Source organism: Schistocerca americana, chromosome 2 (genome assembly GCF_021461395.2).
Source record: "Schistocerca americana isolate TAMUIC-IGC-003095 chromosome 2, iqSchAmer2.1, whole genome shotgun sequence".
NCBI lineage: Eukaryota > Metazoa > Arthropoda > Insecta > Orthoptera > Acrididae > Schistocerca > Schistocerca americana.
In genome coordinates, this window is record NC_060120.1 from 825435733 (window position 1) to 825455846 (window position 20114).

At 39.6% G+C, this 20114-nt stretch overlaps 2 protein-coding genes across 2 annotated transcripts in view; one reads left to right on the top strand and one right to left on the bottom strand.

The window, feature by feature from the left end:
* The window catches only part of LOC124594852 (presenilins-associated rhomboid-like protein, mitochondrial), a 114782-nt gene extending 96202 nt beyond the window's left edge, over positions 1-18580 (bottom strand). Inside the window, exons 1-2 of the mRNA XM_047133310.1 lie at positions 18362-18580; positions 8432-8633 (exon numbers count right to left, since the gene is read on the bottom strand). Coding sequence (XP_046989266.1) covers positions 8432-8633; positions 18362-18411 — 252 coding nt within the window. The 5' untranslated portion in view covers positions 18412-18580. The remainder of the gene's footprint in view (positions 1-8431; positions 8634-18361) is intronic.
* Positions 18581-18834: 254 nt separating this feature from the next.
* LOC124595444 (mediator of RNA polymerase II transcription subunit 12) overlaps positions 18835-20114 on the top strand; it is a 371808-nt gene continuing 370528 nt past the window's right edge. Inside the window, exons 1-2 of the mRNA XM_047134188.1 lie at positions 18835-18984; positions 19074-19322. The gene's annotated coding sequence lies outside the window, so the exon portion shown is untranslated. The remainder of the gene's footprint in view (positions 18985-19073; positions 19323-20114) is intronic.

Genomic DNA, 20114 nt, shown 5'->3' on the forward strand with positions numbered 1-20114 from the left:
ACATACACACAAAATTCAAGCTTTCGCAACAAACTGTTGCCTCATCAGGAAAGAGGGAAGGAGAGGGAAAGACGAAAGGAAGTGGGTTTTAAGGGAGAGGGTAAGGAGTCATTCCAATCCCGGGAGCGGAAAGACTTACCTTAGGGGGAAAAAAGGACGGGTATACACTCGCGCACACACACACACACATATCCATCCACACATATACAGACACAAGCAGACATATTTAAAGACCAATTGTTGCGAAAGCTTGAATTTTGTGTGTATGTTTGTGGTTGTTTGTGTGTCTGTCGACCTGCCAGCACTTTCATTTGGTAAGTCAAATCATCTTTGTTTTTAGATATATATTTCCTACGTGGAATGTTTCCCTCTATTATAACCATATGTTAATATCTTCATGTACGCAGATGATGTTTCCATTTGGAAGAAAGTGAAGATGAGCTACAAAAAGCGGTCTATAAATGACATCAATTAGGGAAGTTCATGGCTCACATGGGAAATAGTCCGTATGTCCGAAAATAGTGAAGGATAATACACTTCATGAGTAGGTCTCTAACTTTAATATTTTATGAGGAAACATAAGCCATGAGATGCAACACAGGCTATGACATAGATAAGGACATAGAAAATAAGATTGGCAAATATCAGTCAACATGTGAATTGCTAAATAAAATAATTTTTTCTAAAAAAAGGGAAAAGAAAGCAAACTACAAGCACCAGAAATATGATTTCTTAGGAAAGTGAAAAAAACTGAACAAAATCACCTAAGAAGAATGGGTGCAGAGAGAATACCACAGCTTGCCATATTGTACCAGCCAAAAGAAGAAACATAGGATGACCCAGAATGAGGTAGCAGGGAAAAGTGAAGATGGAAAAGGCACAAGCACCTAGGCCTTGGAGGGCAGAATAAAAGGAAGACATACTATAACACTTGCTTTGCAGACACTGAGTATGACTTCTGTTTTATTCAATGACTTTCTGTTGATTATTACATACTATGACCTTCCTGACATCACAAATCAAGTCGTACAACCAAAGCAATGCTCTATAGGTACACAATTTTAATAGAAATTTCTAGTGACGAATGATGTCAAAAGCCTTCTGGAAATATGGACTCAATATGAGATCCCCTGTCAACAGCATTCATAACATCATGCAAATAAAGAGCTAGTTGTGTATCACAATAATGATACTTTCAGAATATGCGCTGACTATGTGTCAACACACAGTTACCTTCGAGATAGTTCATGATGTTTGAACACAGTATATGCTCCACAATTCCACTGCAAACTGACATCAGTGGATTACTTCTATTTTCTTTCATGAGTATTTGTGTGACCTGTGCCACTGTCCGGTCTTTTGTTATGGATCTTTCATCGAACGAGCAGTTGTATATGATTGATACGTATGGGGCTACTGCATCACAGTACTCTGAAAAGAATCTAACTGGTATGCTTTCTGGACTGGAAGTCGTGTTTTATTAAATGCTTTAAAGGGACCGAACTACATGGTCATCGGCCCCTTGTTCCATCGAACTAAGTCCATGGGATAAAACGGAAAACATACAGGACACACGACATGAGTTCGAGATGGGGAAAAAAAAAAGCTGAACACACTACAGACAACAGATGACAAGGAAAGCACTGACATACAAGAAACAGGCAGAAGAGCTTAAAACAGTAGAGCAGATGTCCTGGGCTGGCTGATCACAGTGATAAAAAAGGATGAGCCAGTCACTCTGCAACACATTACCCTGAAAGTACTAGGGTAGAAAGTACAGGCAGACAAAGGACAGGAACTAAAACTTAAATTGAAGAATAAAAACCAGTGTCACGCAGAAAATTTAAGACCAAGTTAGCTGTGGAGGCACCGTCTCCTCAAATCGAAGGAAGGGAGTCAGGGAGATTAAAATTCACTCTCAGAGTGGCTAGATGTGGACAGTCCACTGTCAAATGTGAACCACAGCGACAAAATGGTGGGGCCTCACGCCGGAGAAGACAGCCATGCATCAGCCAAGTGCGGCCCATGCGAAGGCAGCAGAGGACCACAGAGTCCCTGTGAGAAGCCCGCAGAGAAGACTTCCACTCATTTGTGCTCTCCTTGATGGTGCAGAGTTTATTGGGCATAACCAAGCCGCACCATTCAGGATCCCAAATCCGAAGAATTTTGTGGTGTAAAACCGATCGGAGATCAGGTTCGGGTATTCCAATTTCCAGAAGCAGCTTACGAGTGGCCTGTTTGGTCAGTCCGTCAACGAGCTCATTTCCCGGGATTCCGACGTGTCCCGGGGTCCATACAAAGACTACTGAGCGACCAGATCATTCGAGGGCATAAACTGACTCCTGGATAAAAGTTACCAGAGGATGGGGTGGGTAGCACTGATCAAGGGCCTGTAAACCACTCAGTGAATCACTTCATAGCATGTAGGACACACCGGGGCAGGAACGAATATGCTCAATGGCACGAGAGATGGCCACCAGCTCGGCAGTGAAGACACTGCAGCCATCCGGCAAGGAGCGCTGTTCGATATGGGCCGAGTGAGCATAGGCAAAGCCTACACGACCAATCAACCAGCGAGCCTTCAGTATAGATGACTTCAGAACCCTGGGATTCGTCAAGGATCGAGAAGAAGTGACTGCGGAGTGCCTTAGGAGGAACAGAGTCCTTATTTATATTTATTTATTTATTTAACCTGATCAGATTAGGGCCATCAGGCCCTCTCTTACATCGGACCAGTGTTCCACACATGCAGCATTTCACACATCAGAGTTACATCATGAACATAGTTTAAATGAGAAAATTAGCTTACTCTAGTGACAATATGAATAAAGAGTAGTGACTAAGACCTAATAAAGTAAATGTGGAAGTATTTTTACAACAGTTGCTATACATACAGATTATGATAAAAACAATAACAACAACAGTAAAACAAAAAATCAAATAATAATGATAAACATGACTAAGACCTAATAAAGTAAATGCTGGCAGTATTTTTACATCAGGTGCTATACATACAGATTATGGTGAAAGCAATAATAATAACAGTAAAAAAAAATCAAATAATAATGACAAACATGAGAAAGATTGGCAATAGTAATGAAGGTTTGTGCAGATGTACATTAATATCTTGGTGTGTAAAGTAGATGTTTACTAGTATAGCGAGTTTTGGGTAAGGGAGGTTTAAGGAGGAGGAAAGAGGGAACTAATGAGGTGAAGTGCACTCATGTACAGAGGAAGGCATTACTGTTGCTTAAGTAGATACGTCATTAACTGTTTTTTGAAGCCGGTCATGTTTTTAAGTTCTCTAACGTAACGAGGGAGGTTATTCCAGAGTCGGGTTCCCGCTACTGTAAAGGACTTGGAGAAGGTGACTGAGCGATGCAGTGGAACGGAGAGGATTTTATTATGATGGGAACATGTGTTTCTGTCATGTTGTTCCGACATGAGTGTTAGGGACGAGGAGAGATATGAGGGACAGTGTACATTTATAAGGCAGTAGATGAGACAGAGTGTATGGAAATCTCTGCGTTTGTCTGCACGCAGCCAGGACAATTTTGCATATGCTGGTGAAATGTGATCAAAAAGTCGAACGTCACAGATATATCGGACGCAGGCATTCGTGACCAGTTCTAGACGTCAGGAATTTTCCTGAGAGAGGCCTTGTAGGATAATATCGCTGTAATCAATGATTGGGAGTATAAGCGTTTGTATTAATTTCTTTTTCAGATCGAAAGGGAAGAGTTTTTTATATTTTTGTAGGACATGAAGGGATGCTGATGCTTTTTTGCACACTGCAGTTACGTGCTCTGTCCAATTTAGATTTTCATCTATTATTACTCCCAAACTCTTTGCTGAGGGAGAGAATTTAATATTTGTTCCATTTAAGATAAGAGGTGGTACAGATTCCCAATGTTTTGGGCTAATGAGCTTAGAGTGACCAACAAGTACTGCTTGGGTTTTAGATGGGTTTAGTTTTAGACCTATGTCCTGTGCCCATTTTGACAGTGCATCGAGGTCAGTATTGAAATTTTCAATAGCTTTCTGGAGTTTGCTTGGTTTCGCACTTAGATACAACTGAAGGTCATCAGCATACATATGGTATTTGCAATAGGTCAGGACCGATGACACATCATTGACATAAAGAGAGAAGAGTATAGGACCTAATACTGAGCCTTGGGGAACGCCTGACACTACCTGCCGCCATTGTGATTTTATATTCCCAGACAGGACGCGTTGCTGACGAGACGTCATGTATGAGCGAAACCATTGCACTGCGCTTGGTGAGAAATTTAGACCGCTAAGTTTGGCTAATAAGATGTCGAAGTCGACAGTATCAAATGCTTTGCTGAAATCTAAGAAGCAAATGATAGTCGCTTCTCGTCTGTCCATGGCAAGTTTCAGGTCATCTGTCACCTTTATCAGAGCGGATGTTGTGCTTCGATGTTTACGGAAACCTGATTGGTATTCGTCTAGTAGGTTGTTAGTAGTTAGGTAGTTGGTGAGCTGGTCATGAACTATATATTCTAAGGCTTTTGATAGTGCAGGAAGAAGGCAGATGGGGCGGTAGTCAGAGGGTGCTGTGGCGATGTCCTTTTTAGGCAGTGGCTTAATTTGTCCCAGTTTCCAAGCCTCAGGGAAAACACTTGTGATTAATGAATCGTTGAAAATGTCTGTTATAGAGGGAAGTAGTTGGTCAATAATAAGTTTTACCATCTGGATAGTGATACCATCATGTCCAGTAGATGCTGATCTAATCCGCATTATGGCTTTCTTGACAGTACTGCAAGTGACGTGCTGTAGATAGAATTTTTCTTTGCTACAGTCGTTCATCTCCATGAAGTAATCAATGATTCTCTGTTTTTTTTGCGGATCAATTTTGGTTGCAGGTAATGTGAAGAATCGGTTTAGTTCTTCAGCTGGGACCATAGGATTTTCTGCAACTTTTATTTTGCCTAAACCGAGACTACGGAGATTTTTCCACAGGATAGCTGGTCTACATCTATTGTCAGCTAATGTAGGGCATGTCTGAGCTTAGCGTTTCTCACCACTTGACTGACTTTGTTTCGTTTCTGCTTGTATACAGCATGATTTTCAGATATAGGGTGTATCTTGTATGCTCGATGTGCAGAATCTTTGAGATTCATGAGCTGTTTTAGTTCATCAGTCAGCCAAGGTGCAGGTTGCCTTTTTACTTTTCTGGTCTTTATTGGAGCATATTTGTCATATAGTTGAGTAATTTTGTTAGTGAAATTATGGAGTTTGTCGTTCATGTCCATGAGGGGAGTAGAGGCAGACATGCCAGGCGCAGATATTTGAGAGGTGCGGATTATTCTGTTTGGAGATTTCGTTGCGAATATATCTATGAAAGTGCGACTGGTAGTCGTGTGATGAGTAGGTGCCAGCTGAAGTAGCGTCACATTTGAGGAAGAAAGCATCCTCTTAAATAGCGACCAAAAACAGTGGAACGTTCAATACAGAGCCCTGCGGGACCCCATTCTCTTGGATATCGGAGGAGCTAAAGGAGCCTCTTACTTGAACATGGAAGGTACGTAGGCAGAGTTCTGTATAAAAATAGGGAGTGAGCCACAGAGGCACCACTCATGTAGTGGCGCCAGGTCGTGTCGTAGGCCTTCCGTAAATAAAAAAAGACGGTGACCAGATGCCTGGAAAATGTCGTTCGGACGGCAGGCTCAAGGCACACCAAATTACCTGTCGTTGAGTGGCCTCGGCGGAAACCATCCTGGGATGGAGCCAGAAGGCACCGAGACTCCAGGAGCCAACACAACCTCCGGCTCACCATTTGTTCAAGAGAACATTGGTGAGGCTAATGGGGCAGTAGCTGTCCACCTCCATTACCATGAGAGAAGGTATCGTTTATGTCCAAACTAAAATTAAGAGTACATCCAAGAAACACACATGAACCATCAACGAGAGCACTGGCGGCGACACTCTTCACTGGGATGCGATTCTTCTTGTCGCCTGTTGTTGTTGTTGTTAGTTCGATGTTTTCTATATTTTTGTAAACTGTTGTGCGACGACGAGGTCGATATCTCCTGTAAGGCATGTTGGCGGCGTTCAATGCAGTTGCCTGTGCAGCAGCAAGACACAGACTGAGCGTAGCGCGAGAGCGCGCTCGCTTATATAGCGTGCGAAAACGTTGACCTTACATATGGGACTTAAGAGTTTTCGCAGTGGCCAGCAGAACGTTATCCCGGACGCGCACACTAGGTTGTTTTAGAGTGTGCGTGTCTCCGCTGGCGCGCCGCCAAGGCCATGCGATAAGAGTGTTTACATAACACAACTGTTGCATCCTTGAGCCTCCGGTTCTAGATGTACCCTTGTCCGGTTAGTGGCTGACGCTACAGATCTTTATTTATGGTAAGGTCTACGAGGTGTCACTGGCAGTCCACGGAGAGGTGTTTTACCATCTGACAGTGAATGCAATTGGGCCCGGGAGCTGTGTCAGGGCAAGCGGCTAGGGCACTCGGGCATTCCCACTCACCGAACGGAACATTGTACGATTCAGGGTGGAGGGTGTGAAATGAAAGGCTCCGCCTTTCCAACCGCTCTTTCAGGGAGCGGAAGGCCAGTGGGTAATTCACAGAAGCGGAACTCTGAGTAAAATGCTCTGCTAAGCAGTTTGCAATTGTGTCAGAGTTGTAATAAATAATTGGGCATTACTTACGAAATCACATCTGCCAACAGTATCAACAGAAACCAAATGGAGCAATCGATGAAGCTCCATATGTGCCTGACACAGAGCTTTTTTTTTTTTTATTACCCTTCGCAGTTTCCACTGTAGTGGGACGTGACATTGAAGCGTCACCCATCCACCAGTGTCAGCCCAGTTTGCAGGCGAATATAAGTTTAAGTTAGTTTTGTTTATGTATTTTTTGTAATATTTGTAATGGTTGTGAATTGTATAAAGTTTTGTATTTATTTTTTATGTTTCATGTACGGAGAGGGCGGCGCAACGAACGGAGACAGCATCTTCGCTGCCGGGACCAGAGAGAAAATTGCTGGCCACTATACGTCGCGGGTTGACAGCCAAAGAGCAACAGAAGATCCTGAAACCGAGTTGTTGCATCGTGCTTCTAAAAATTGAAAATTAAGAATTTGTAGTGTTTCTACAACACTGACGTCATAGAAAGTTTAATCATGTTGTAAATGTTCAGTTCTATCTTGTCAAGGCTCAGTTTCACGTTTATATGTAGGAAGATAATAAATTAGTGGATGCTACAAAAGTTTAAATACGTGTTCCGAGAATTTATTTATGAAGAATTATGTTAAGTAATTTATTTGACAAAATTATTAATTTTTGACAGCGTTCATCGCGAGTTTGATTCTTGAAAGTCTATTCAATGTGGTTCTAATATCTAGTAAAGCAGATAACTTGCATTAATATAATTTCTGAGAAGAAACAAACGACATCTACATTGAAAAAAGTTTGCGCAAACCAATTGGACTGAGTGACTTAATTCTGCGCATACGACTCAAATGATGATGTTTTAATTACAGTTTTGTTCAAGAACCATTCAGAGACAATTTAAAAAGAGTTTAAATAATTTTGAAGTGTGTTGTAACTGACGTAGGTGACGAAGTCTGCACATGGTCATATGTCCAAAGAAAATCATTTACACAAAACTTACGTCTTTACACTACACCATGTATTATTTACATTATGCATCATGAAGCACATGTCAGGAGTTGAGTATTAAAATTGTGTATTTCACACAATGCATCTGCAATCCTGATATGTCTACAAAACATTATCAATAGCAGTGATGGTGCTCCCCAGAACTCTGTTACTTATATCATGTTAGGCCTATTTGAAATGACAAAGGATTGTAATATAGCTCTAGAAGCTGCATACAGTGAAAATTTCAATTAAAATCTCCAGTCAGTACTAAATTAATCTGTAAAGAAGTTAAATATTTTAATAATGCACAAAGTTGTTTAATGAATAATGCAAAATAACCCGACAGAGCTCTGCCTATTGTGACTAGTCCAATCAACTTTCTATGAATTTCCATAAGCAGAAGATCCAATACCGCAAAATTTAAGAGTATTGTTTGCTTTTTAACATTCCTTAGCATATGTGCAACTCTCTTTTTCCAAATCTAATCAGCAGTAGTTGGATGTTAAACTCTATCTAACCACATTCAAGATCTCTATTTCAGCAGTCAAATGAAGCAATGAAAATTAAATGTGAGTCGGCAGGGCATACAGCCCAGAAAGTGGATGGTAGATGAGCCAAGAATTTCTGGTTTTCAAGAGATAAGAAAAGACTGAGGCAATGGCCTAACTGAAGGTGAATGGATATGTTAGGAGCAGCACAGATGTGTATCAAATGCCAAATCCTACACACAGAAATGGATGTCAAGTGGCTAATTTTGATGGTGAACAATACATGCATTAAAGTTTTACTCACAGCTATAGTAAATCCCAATGGTTTCCACAAACGTGACAAAGGTATAGGTCCACTGTCTATCTTCAGTCCTTCAAAAGAAGCATTCCCAGGACCTTCTGTTTGGTGAATTTTTCTTCCGTTTCTTGATGGCCATCTTGATTGCTTGTTTGTAGAGGTTCGGAAAGCTCTAACAGAAAATTTCTGTGTTGTACTTCGGCTTGTACTGCAACAAATGGTTTGAGGTTAAATTTATACCATGACAATTAAATAATATTTTTTGTACACAAATGGTTCACTCCATAAAAAATGAAACCAAAAGGCAAAATTTTGAAATTCAATAGATTTTGTCTTTCTGCACAGCAAATCGAAAACAAGAATGTATAATTTCTGGAATTATACAATATATCAAACCATAATGATATGTAGATCATATTTTTACTGAACAAGTACTAATGAAGATTTACTCAGTAAAGTGGATAACAATTCATGACTCTTGGTACATTACATTTTGATACAAAATGTATTACTTAGTTATTTCATTGTTCTTAATAAATCATACAGACATATAGCAAATTAAGTGTAAACATATGCTCCATATCCATAATTTTATATTTACACAAACAAAAGTTGTTATGCTTTTTTAACTAACAAAGGCAGATAAAATTCCAATGTTATGTATCATGGCTGATAGAGCGGTGTCTTCAATGTGCTTCAGTAGCAAGAACACATGTATTTTATTTATACTCAGAAACTGAATACAACAACACAGTAATATGGACACGAATCCACACTATTTCGTTCCATTCCACCGACAGTCACAGACATTGCACAGGGAGAGTTCTACAAGGGCAATATCATCACGGCATATTGGTGGAGAGTGGCAGCACTTGAGGCCAGTAGGAAGTAGCATCCTGCAGCAGATGATGCAGAGAGATGACTTCTGTCAGATGGGCAACAGTTGCAGCCAGTGTAACCCGGGAGTGACAATGATGGGCCACGGGTGCAGCCAATGCAGGACCCAGCTTGGTGGACTAAAAAGAAACTCAAGTGTGAACACTTTGATGAGGCTTCAGTGTGTACAGTTACACATAAAATAAAAGGTAGTGGGCCAAGCAATGATCCTTAAGACACTCCATAATTAACAAAATCAAAATCTGAGTAGACATTTTTAATAACATTGTTCACATTTTGTCGTATTTCTGCACACTGTATGATTTTATGGTTTTGGTGTTTTTGTCTTTATATCATAACACTTAAGCTTTTCTAATAATATGTTGTGGCATACACAGCCAAAAAATGACTTACAAAAGAAAGCATCTCTAAATATGGAAACAATTATTTCAATGCAATAATCTTTTAATAAATGTAAATAAAACCACATATTTGCAAATACACGCAAACAAAACACCTAATTTGAACAATACTACTGTAAATCTTGGAAACTTGAATCTAAATGAGACAGAAACTTATAAAGCCCTGGGCATAACAGTGGATAGATTCTTGACATCGGAGAAGCATATAAATAATATATGTTTATAATAGAGGGAAACATTCCACGTATGAAATATATATCTAAAAACAAAGATGATGTGACTTACCAAATGAAAGTGCTGGCAGGTCGACAGACACACAAACAAACACAAATGTACACACAAAATTCAAGCATTCGCAACAAACTGTTGCCTCATCAGGAAAGAGGGAAGGAGAGGGAAAGACGAAACGATGTGGGTTTTAAGGGAGAGGGTAAGGAGTCATTCCAATCCCGGGAGCGGAAAGACTTACCTTAGGGGGAAAAAAGGACGGGTATACACTCGCACACACACACATATCCATCCACACATATACAGACACAAGCAGACATTTAAAGACAAAGAGTTTGGGCAGAGATGTCAGTCGAGGCAGAAGTGTAGAGGCAAAGATGTTGTTGAATGACAGGTGAGGTATGAGTGGCGGCAACTTGAAATTAGCGGAGATTGAGGCCTGGTGGATGACGGGAAGAGAGGATATATTGAAGAGCAAGTTCCCATCTCCGGAGTTCGGATAGGTTGGTGTTAGTGGGAAGTATCCAGATAACCCGGACGGTGTAACACTGTGCCAAGATGTGCTGGCCGTGCACCAAGGCATGTTTAGCCACAGGGTGATCCTCATTACCAACAAACACTGTCTGACTGTGTCCATTCATGCGAATGGACAGTTTGTTGCTGGTCATTCCCACATAGAATGCGTCACAGTGTAGGCAGGTCAGTTGGTAGATCACGTGGGTGCTTTCACACGTGGCTCTGCCTTTGATCGTGTACACCTTCCGGGTTACTGGACTGGAGTAGGTGGTGGTGGGAGGGTGCATGGGACAGGTTTTACACCAGGGGCGGTTACAAGGGTAGGAGCCAGAGGGTAGGGAAGGTGGTTTGGGGATTTCATAGGGATGAACTAAGAGGTTACGAAGGTTAGGTGGACGGCGGAAAGACACTCTTGGTGGAGTGGGGAGGATTTCATGAAGGATGGATCTCATTTCTGGGCAGGATTTGAGGAAGTCGTATCCCTGCTGGAGAGCCACATTCAGAATCTGATCCAGTCCCGGAAAGTATCCTGTCACAAGTGGGGCACTTTTGTGGTTCTTCTGTGGGAGGTTCTGGGTTTGAGAGGATGAGGAAGTGGCTCTGGTTATTTGCTTCTGTACCAGGTCGGGAGGGTAGTTGCGGGATGCGAAAGCTGTTGTCAGGTTGTTGGTGTAATGCTTCAGGGATTCCGGACTGGAGCAGATTCGTTTGCCACGAAGACCTAGGCTGTAGGGAAGGGACCGTTTGATGTGGAATGGGTGGCAGCTGTCGTAATGGAGGTACTGTTGCTTGTTGGTGGGTTTGATGTGGACGGACATGTGAAGCTGGCCATTGGACAGGTGGAGGTCAACATCAAGGAAAGTGGCACGGGATTTGGAGTAGGACCAGGTGAATCTGATGGAACCAAAGGAGTTGAGGTTGGAGAGGAAATTCTGGAGTTCTTCTTCACCGTGAGTCCAGATCATGAAGATGTCATCAATAAATGAATAGGTTGGCGTACCTCTTTCCTCATTATCTTAGCCAGCTTCATCCTGACCCACAACTTCTTCACTTTTGAAGGCCAGACATACCAACAATTAAAGGGAACAGCCATGGGTACCAGGTTGGCCCCTTCGTACGCCAACCTATTCATGGGTCGCTTAGAGGAAGCCTTCTTGGTTACCCAGGCCTGCCAACCCAAAGTTTGGTACAGATTTATTGATGACATCTTCATGATCTGGACTCACGGTGAAGAAGAACTCCAGAATTTCCTCTCCAACCTCAACTCCTTTGGTTCCATCAGATTCACCTGGTCCTACTCCAAATCCCATGCCACTTTCCTTGATGTTGACCTCCACCTGTCCAATGGCCAGCTTCACACGTCCGTCCACATCAAACCCACCAACAAGCAACAGTACCTCCATTACGACACCTGCCACCCATTCCACATCAAACGGTCCCTTCCCTACAGCCTAGGTCTTCGTGGCAAACGAATCTGCTCCAGTCCGGAAACCCTGAAGCATTACACCAACAACCTGACAACAGCTTTCGCATCCCGCAACTACCCTCCCGACCTGGTACAGAAGCAAATAACCAGAGCCACTTCCTCATCCTCTCAAACCCAGAACCTCCCACAGAAGAACCACAAAAGTGCCCCACTTGTGACAGGATACTTTCCGGGACTGGATCAGATTCTGAATGTGGCTCTCCAGCAGGGATACGACTTCCTCAAATCCTGCCCAGAAATGAGATCCATCCTTCATGAAATCCTCCCCACTCCACCAAGAGTGTCTTTCCGCCGTCCACCTAACCTTCGTAACCTCTTAGTTCATCCCTATGAAATCCCCAAACCACCTTCCCTACCCTCTGGCTCCTACCCTTGTAACCGCCCCCGGTGTAAAACCTGTCCCATGCACCCTCCCACCACCACCTACTCCAGTCCAGTAACCCGGAAGGTGTACACGATCAAAGGCAGAGCCACGTGTGAAAGCACCCACGTGATCTACCAACTGACCTGCCTACACTGTGACGCATTCTATGTGGGAATGACCAGCAACAAACTGTCCATTCGCATGAATGGACACAGTCAGACAGTGTTTGTTGGTAATGAGGATCACCCTGTGGCTAAACATGCCTTGGTGCACGGCCAGCACATCTTGGCACAGTGTTACACCGTCCGGGTTATCTGGATACTTCCCACTAACACCAACCTATCCGAACTCCGGAGATGGGAACTTGCTCTTCAATATATCCTCTCTTCCCGTCATCCACCAGGCCTCAATCTCCGCTAATTTCAAGTTGCCGCCACTCATACCTCACCTGTCATTCAACAACATCTTTGCCTCTACACTTCTGCCTCGACTGACATCTCTGCCCAAACTCTTTGTCTTTAAATATGTCTGCTTGTGTCTGTATATGTGTGGATGGATATGTGTGTGTGTGCGCGAGTGTATACCCGTCCTTTTTTCCCCCTAAGGTAAGTCTTTCCGCTCCCGGGATTGGAATGACTCCTTACCCTCTCCCTTAAAACCCACATCGTTTCGTCTTTCCCTCTCCTTCCCTCTTTCCTGATGAGGCAACAGTTTGTTGCGAAAGCTTGAATTTTGTGTGTATGTTTGTGTTTGTTTGTGTGTCTGTCGACCTGCCAGCACTTTCATTTGGTAAGTCACATCATCTTTGTTTTTATAAATAATATATGTCATAGAATGAGTTCAACTATGTTTTTTATGAGAAAAATGTCAAGCACAATAAACACACAAACACAGCCAACAACATACTTGTTGATTCAAAAATTCACACGATATCCTGCTCTGGAGAAATTCTGCAAATATGCACATACAAAGAGTTCTAAAGTTACAAAAGAAGGCTATAAGATACAAAACAAAACTGTCTCCTAGAGATTGCTGCAGTTATAAATTCAGAATGCTGCATTGTTGAACAGAAATACTGACACTATAGCAAAAATGATGATCATACTGAAGAAAATCAGCTCAAATAAACTGACAAAGAGCCTGTAAAAGAAGAATGCCTTCTATACAACAGTTTGCCCAACTATATATAGATAACCTGTTTTCAAAAATAAACTAAAATGCCACTTGATTAAAACTTGTTCATACAGTATTAAAGAATGCCTTGAAGCAAAAAGTTAATGTAATGTTTAATATGTAACTATGTAAATATGTAAAAACTTTCAGAATGTGTGATTTTAGTCTTTGGTAACTATGCATGTATGCCAATATTTCTTTTTAGTTGGTTGTATTTTAGAGGCTATTTTTGAAGAAATTAGTCATTTTACTGGTGCGTGAATGTTTCTTTTTTTCAGCTTCTAGTTTTTCAAACTTCATTTAAATCTGCCCAGTACCATAGTACAGAATGGTCCACAGACATCAATAAATAAATCGTCTATACATATCCCTCTCTCTCTGCCCCAACCCACTCTACAATGCCATCATCAATAAAAACTGGCCCACCTGCCTTTTTTTCTCCTCTAGCTTGTAGAAAGTATGAGTCTGAAAACTAGTGTGTTTTCTACATTTTTGTGTGTGCCCATCAACAACTCGACACTTCTGCCTGTTGGTTTTATAATTTCAGTTAAGTGGAGGTATTACATCTTTAAGACTAAAATGTTTCATCCATAACATTTTTCTTATTTTATATTAGGCAAAGTACATTTATTAAATGTCCGATATATTCTCGTGCATGCTGTTGCTTTACATAAATACCGCAAGTTTATCTTTGTTCTCCCTTTTTTTCAGAAGAACTATAAGTGCTTCTAAATAAGACCGTAAATGAATTGCCATGTATAGCTATAGTAGGGGATCTAATACTGATACGTTGAAAGACAGTTGTCATGCAAGAAGTTTCTGTACTCTGATCAATGTCTACAATCTCAGGCTGGTTTACATAACCCAAAAATATGTTAGACCTCACAAATATTGATAGATCGTGTAATTATTAACATTCCTCAGAGTAGGCAAAATGTGAATACTGCAGTCTCAAACAATTGAGAACAAGTGTTTGAAATATCAGGAATCAAATACACTCATCAAATAAAGTAGGCCTAGCAGAGACGTTTTGCTCAAAATTAGGCTACAACAAAATACTGCTTGTCCCATTGCATCCGGAAATCTAAATGTCGGAAATACTACGAAATGGATCACATCGTACCAAGAGACGATCTAAAAATGACATATAAAAATTGCCTGATAAATAAAACTAAAGCCAGCTTGTAAGGACAAGAGAGGCTGCAGTAGAATTATAAGAGAAATTAAATCCAGTTTGTGCCAAAATGAAATTTCAGCTTTCCCCAGAGAGATTTCTAAGGAAGGCAAATTAGTGTTTAATGCCCTGTCAACAATGAGGTCATTAGGAGCAGAATGCAAGCTCAGATATTTTTTTGTTAAAGATGGGAAAAGAAATCAGCTGCAACTTTTCAAAGAAACCATACTACCATTTACCTGGGGTGATTTAGTGAAACCATGGAAAACTCATGACTGTATGGTGAAACATAAATGAGTATAGGAAAGGTTCTGATAGGAAAGAGAGCAGTAGTATAAATTTAGAGTAAGACAGGAAGAAATGTAGAAATGGAGGAGGAGATTCCTATTTAACGTCCTGTCAACAACGAGGATATTAGAGATGGAGCACAAGCTAACATTAGGGAAGGATTGGGAAGGAAACTGACCATGCCCTCTCAAAGGAACCATTCCAGCATTTGCGTGAAGTGATTTAGGGAAATTACGGAAAACCTAAATAAGGATTTGATCCATCGCCCTCCTGAATGCGAGTCCTGTATGCTAACCACTGTGCCACCCTGCTCGGTGAGATTCAAATGATGTCAGCCATATTTTACTTAACGTTATGTTGAAGTAGTGGGAAAACTCATTATATCAGAATCAAGAAATATAAATGGCATCTCCTATGTCACAGAATGCACTTTTCTGCTACCTGCAAGTGAATCAGAGGTAGAAAAAATAATACATACCCTAAGGCCCAAATACACAGAAGGTCTTGCTGGAATACCTACTTGTGTACTAAAGTACTGTGCTTATTGGTTAGTGATATCTCTGACTGATTTGATAGATTCAACAAAGGAAAATGGTATATTACCTACATATCTAAAATGAGATTAAGATTGCGCCCGTTTATAAGGGTGGAGATAAGAAAAATAGGAAATACTGAAGAATGGTATACAAGCCGTTGGCTTTGATCAATGACATCACAAGTTACAACAGATGAAGCACTGCAAAGATTGAAAAGCATAGATGAATGTTGGGAAACAAGCGACTGTAGTACAGAGAAAACAGATCGTGGACATATATCACGAACATCCATATTTCGAATGTAACGTTATGCATATCACTTTTTTCACACTATAAAAGGTTAGTGTCCAGTCTTCAGTTCACCTGTGTAGTTCAACTGTAGGATAGGATACTAGCACTAGCGAAAGCAAAAAATGCGACATTCTTAACATTGGCTTGGAGAACCTCAGTTGACATATGTACAAATTTTAAGTATGTCAATTTTTTTGCTCTTTGCTAGTACTAGTATCAGCTGAAGAGTAGGATACTAGTACTAGCGAAGGCGAAAAAAGTGACAAACATAAAATTTGTATCCTGTACTTCAGCTGTCCTATATACGTCAACTGAACAATAGGATACCAGTACCAATGAAGGTGAAAAAAAGCGACAAACATCAAATTTGTATCCTGCACTTAAGCTGACCTATACAGGTCAGCTGAAGAATAGGATACAAACTTCATAGCTCAGCTGAGGTACAGGATGCTACCAATGTTAGTACATCACTTTTTTTTATATTTGCTTTCGCTTGGACTTGTATCCTATTCTTCAAGTGACCTACATAGTACAAGATACAAATATCTCTTGCAAAGGAAACAGCATCTGGAATGATTCAATGTCACACAAAGGTATAATCCAACATGTACACAAATGATTTAAAATTATCACAAGTGACAAAAAGCGTACACAGTATCTGTCTCTTAATAACACATTCATTTATTTGTATTTACGATTATGATGCTTTGCATCAGAAGGTAACGATTTATTATCTGTGACTTGAAAATACACAAATTAATATCTATGTCTGAAAAATGATGTCATTGATCAAAGCTGACGAGTTGTATCCCATTCCTCAGTTGACCTGAAAAATACTGCAAACTATATGCCAATCAATATCACATCCACATTATCTAAAATTGAGGGAACTTTCTTGAAACACAGAATACTAGATTTTTATAGAGAAGAGTAAGATATTGTGAGAGGTAAAGCATGGTTCAGAACCTGTAAGTCGACTAGCAGTCACAGCTAACTTTGTATCTCATGTTATCGGGGCATTAGACGAGCAGAAAAGTGACTCAATAGAAGCACTGGAATCAAGTGCCTCTGCAACTCTGAGAGAGGTTTTTAGACTTTTAAATATTTCAGTGAAAACAACGTGTTTGTAAATACCAACAAAACAACATATATACAATTACTAACAAAACTATGATGACCAATAATATCTGCCTTGAGCTGGGTAATTTTAGTTCTAAAAGAAGTAGGGAATCACAAATTCTTGGATATCATTGTTGATCAACACTTGATATTAGATCGCCATATCAGCACAGTAGGCTAAGCTCAAAAACAAGCAGAAGCATATTCTTAATGAGAAAGATATCTATGACAGAAAAAAACAGGTGCGCGCGCACACACACAATTAACCATGTGCTAATGCAATGTCTATCCGCACTTATCATACTCTACTATAACCAAGGAAATGCAGCATATATTTATACAAATAGGTTAGCAAAGTTCCAGAAAAAGGCATTCATTGTAGATTTCACACCAAGAGAATCTTGTAGAAATAAACGGAGAACGTAATATCATGACTGTCCCTTCACTATGTGTATTTGGAACGATAACGCACTTCGAAACAAATATTATTTCTTAGTCAAATAGAAATATACACCATAATCTGAAAACTAGGGACAATTATCATATTCAGAGGAAGCAGCTAAATTAAAAATACCATTACTGTCAGGCACATTTTACAAAATACATTCTGCTCAGAAAAAATGAACTAAATGAACTGAAAAGACACCTACTTTCAAAAATAAATTAAAAGGTTTTATAGTCTCATCATCTTTTTGTACTCTAAAAGAAGACTAAGAAGCTGAACAGTAGACAAGATCACCTTTGAATAAGAAATTAAGACATATGTGTGTATATGTACAAGGAATCAAACATAAAATGTATGTAGTTGGCCTTTTTTTCCAGGTGCCAGATGCTACTAAGTCAATTGTAAAAATGAAACAGTGAGAGTGTATAACAGAAAAAATTTAAAGACGAGTGTGTATAGCAGCAAAAAATTAAAGATGAGTGTGTGAATATCAAAGTGTGATTAATTTTTTTTTCATTTCATACTACTTATGTTAACGAAATCTTGGATTTGTGTTGACACCAATCTAAGGGCGATTAAATTAAGTTTTGATTATGTTGTATGTATAAATGCAATTGAAATTGTGTATGTCCTAACTATATCGATACAAAGGAAACTGTCTACACATGAATTAATAAATAAATACTCTCACAGATATTACATAAGATTCTGAAATGCATGTGTAGTATTTTTTTAGTTTAGTCTGTAACACTATCTTCTTACATTTCACATACAAATGAATAGTGCTTGTTTCATGAAATCTTGGCTGTGTGTTGCTTGTATTAAGGTCTACCTATAAAAAGATTAGAAACATGTGATTTTTATTTTCATGATGATATTTCACTTTCAATTGTACATGTGATACGACCGAAGCAATAGATGGCCCGTATATTAACATGCAATTGACTAAAATAATTCATCTGCTTCGTCCGAAACTAGTTATTTGGATACTTTTTATACTTTCTACCAGGTTACCTACCACAGACTAACGATTTCGCCATACAAATTGTAGCCACGACAGACGTTCATAGTGAACAAACAATGTGTTTGTTAAGTTTAATTCACTATGGAATAACATTTAATGCAGTAAGTTCACTTCAACAAGAATACGAGAAAGTTTCTAAATTCACACTCCTTCCCCCTTATTGTCATTTTCCGATTTCTCTTGTCTGTTTTGTTTATCCCGCAATGTGTCAGTGTGGCCAACTACTATTTGTAGGTTGGCTCGAATTCATTAAATGCGAGAGTCACCATAACATACAGAAGTATGAATGTCACACTCTCAGGCTGTTTCTACGCTAGTATGAATCATATCTGAAACTTTATTGACATATGAAGGTCAAAAATATTGCAACCATTATAAAATATTCTGATCGACTATTTTCCATACCAAAGATTGGATAAGCAAAAGTTCGAAAGCTTGTAAACAGATGCTGGACATAAAATAAACATTTGGGGTTGTGGGTTAAGGTCTTTACAATGAATTTTAAATGATATTTAAATGCTACTGTTTTAGATGTAATGGTGCGGGCGACAAGAGATTTAATTTATTTTCGAATTGCAGCACATGAATGTGTTGGATGTGCGGTAACGATATCTCAGGTACGGTAATGTGCGAAATGTCATTCACCGGAATGCGAATAACAGAAAGGAGTTTTGAAACTATCTTCTTTATGAATTATAAATTGCAGGGACGCTGTATTTAGATGTCTGTCGGTTTCCTAGTTATATATGTAGACATCTGCTAAACTAAAGCAGCACAATTATGTACTCTGTCCGTTTTAAAAAGAAAAGTTTGTTTGTTTTGAATTTTTCTGACAGTTTACATTTGTGAAAGAGACCATCAGAACATTCATAGTGACTTCTCGTGTCAAAAGCGTTATGATTTAATCACAGAGCATCATATAGTAAAATACGAAACTTGCGGAAATGGGTGTAAGGTAAGTCTATTGAATCAGTTACTTAGTAGTGATTGCTATTACTTAGTATGTCTGATCTGTGGGTAGTCTATAGGTGCGTGTGGTTCCATTTGCTTCCAATCATAATTGTATGAAAATATCTGAGTGGTATTCATGAAATGTTAATGTGCACTCAAACAGAAATGCCTTGGCCTTGCTACAGAACCCCTTTCATTAAAAATTTACCATGACATTATTTTTATTCTTTTGAACAGTTTCTTGAACTGTATCTACTTTCTCAAGTAAACTTAAATTTGTATCCACAAGAGGTAAGCCACTCATGTGGGTAGGCCTAAATTTAACAGCCTTTCTAACCATTAAATCTCTCACAGTATTTTTCTCGCTTACAATTTCATCGTCTTAGCACACATCTTAGTGGCATGTATTTTTCATTAATTCCTTTACTATTCATGTTATTTTGCTGTTATTGATTAGTTGCTCTCAATTTTTGTTTGTTCTTAAGCAGATCAGTGATAATTATTTTTCTGGTGACATGTAGCATGTTGTTAGATATAACATGCTCTGAAATACTCACCAATTTAGAGTCTTAAATGAATGTTTTCTTAATAATTTTTTTTTTTTATTCATGTGACAAGTCTGTTGTTTCTCTTGCATCTTTGTGTACTTCCATTTTCTATGATACATTCTCTTTTATTAGTATTATAATGGGCTAGATGCTTGACTAATGTGTCTGTGGATGATCTGTTGCTGACATAAGCCCTTAGTCACAACTTTTAAAATAGTGTAATATTTCCCGTATAGACTGGATGGAAA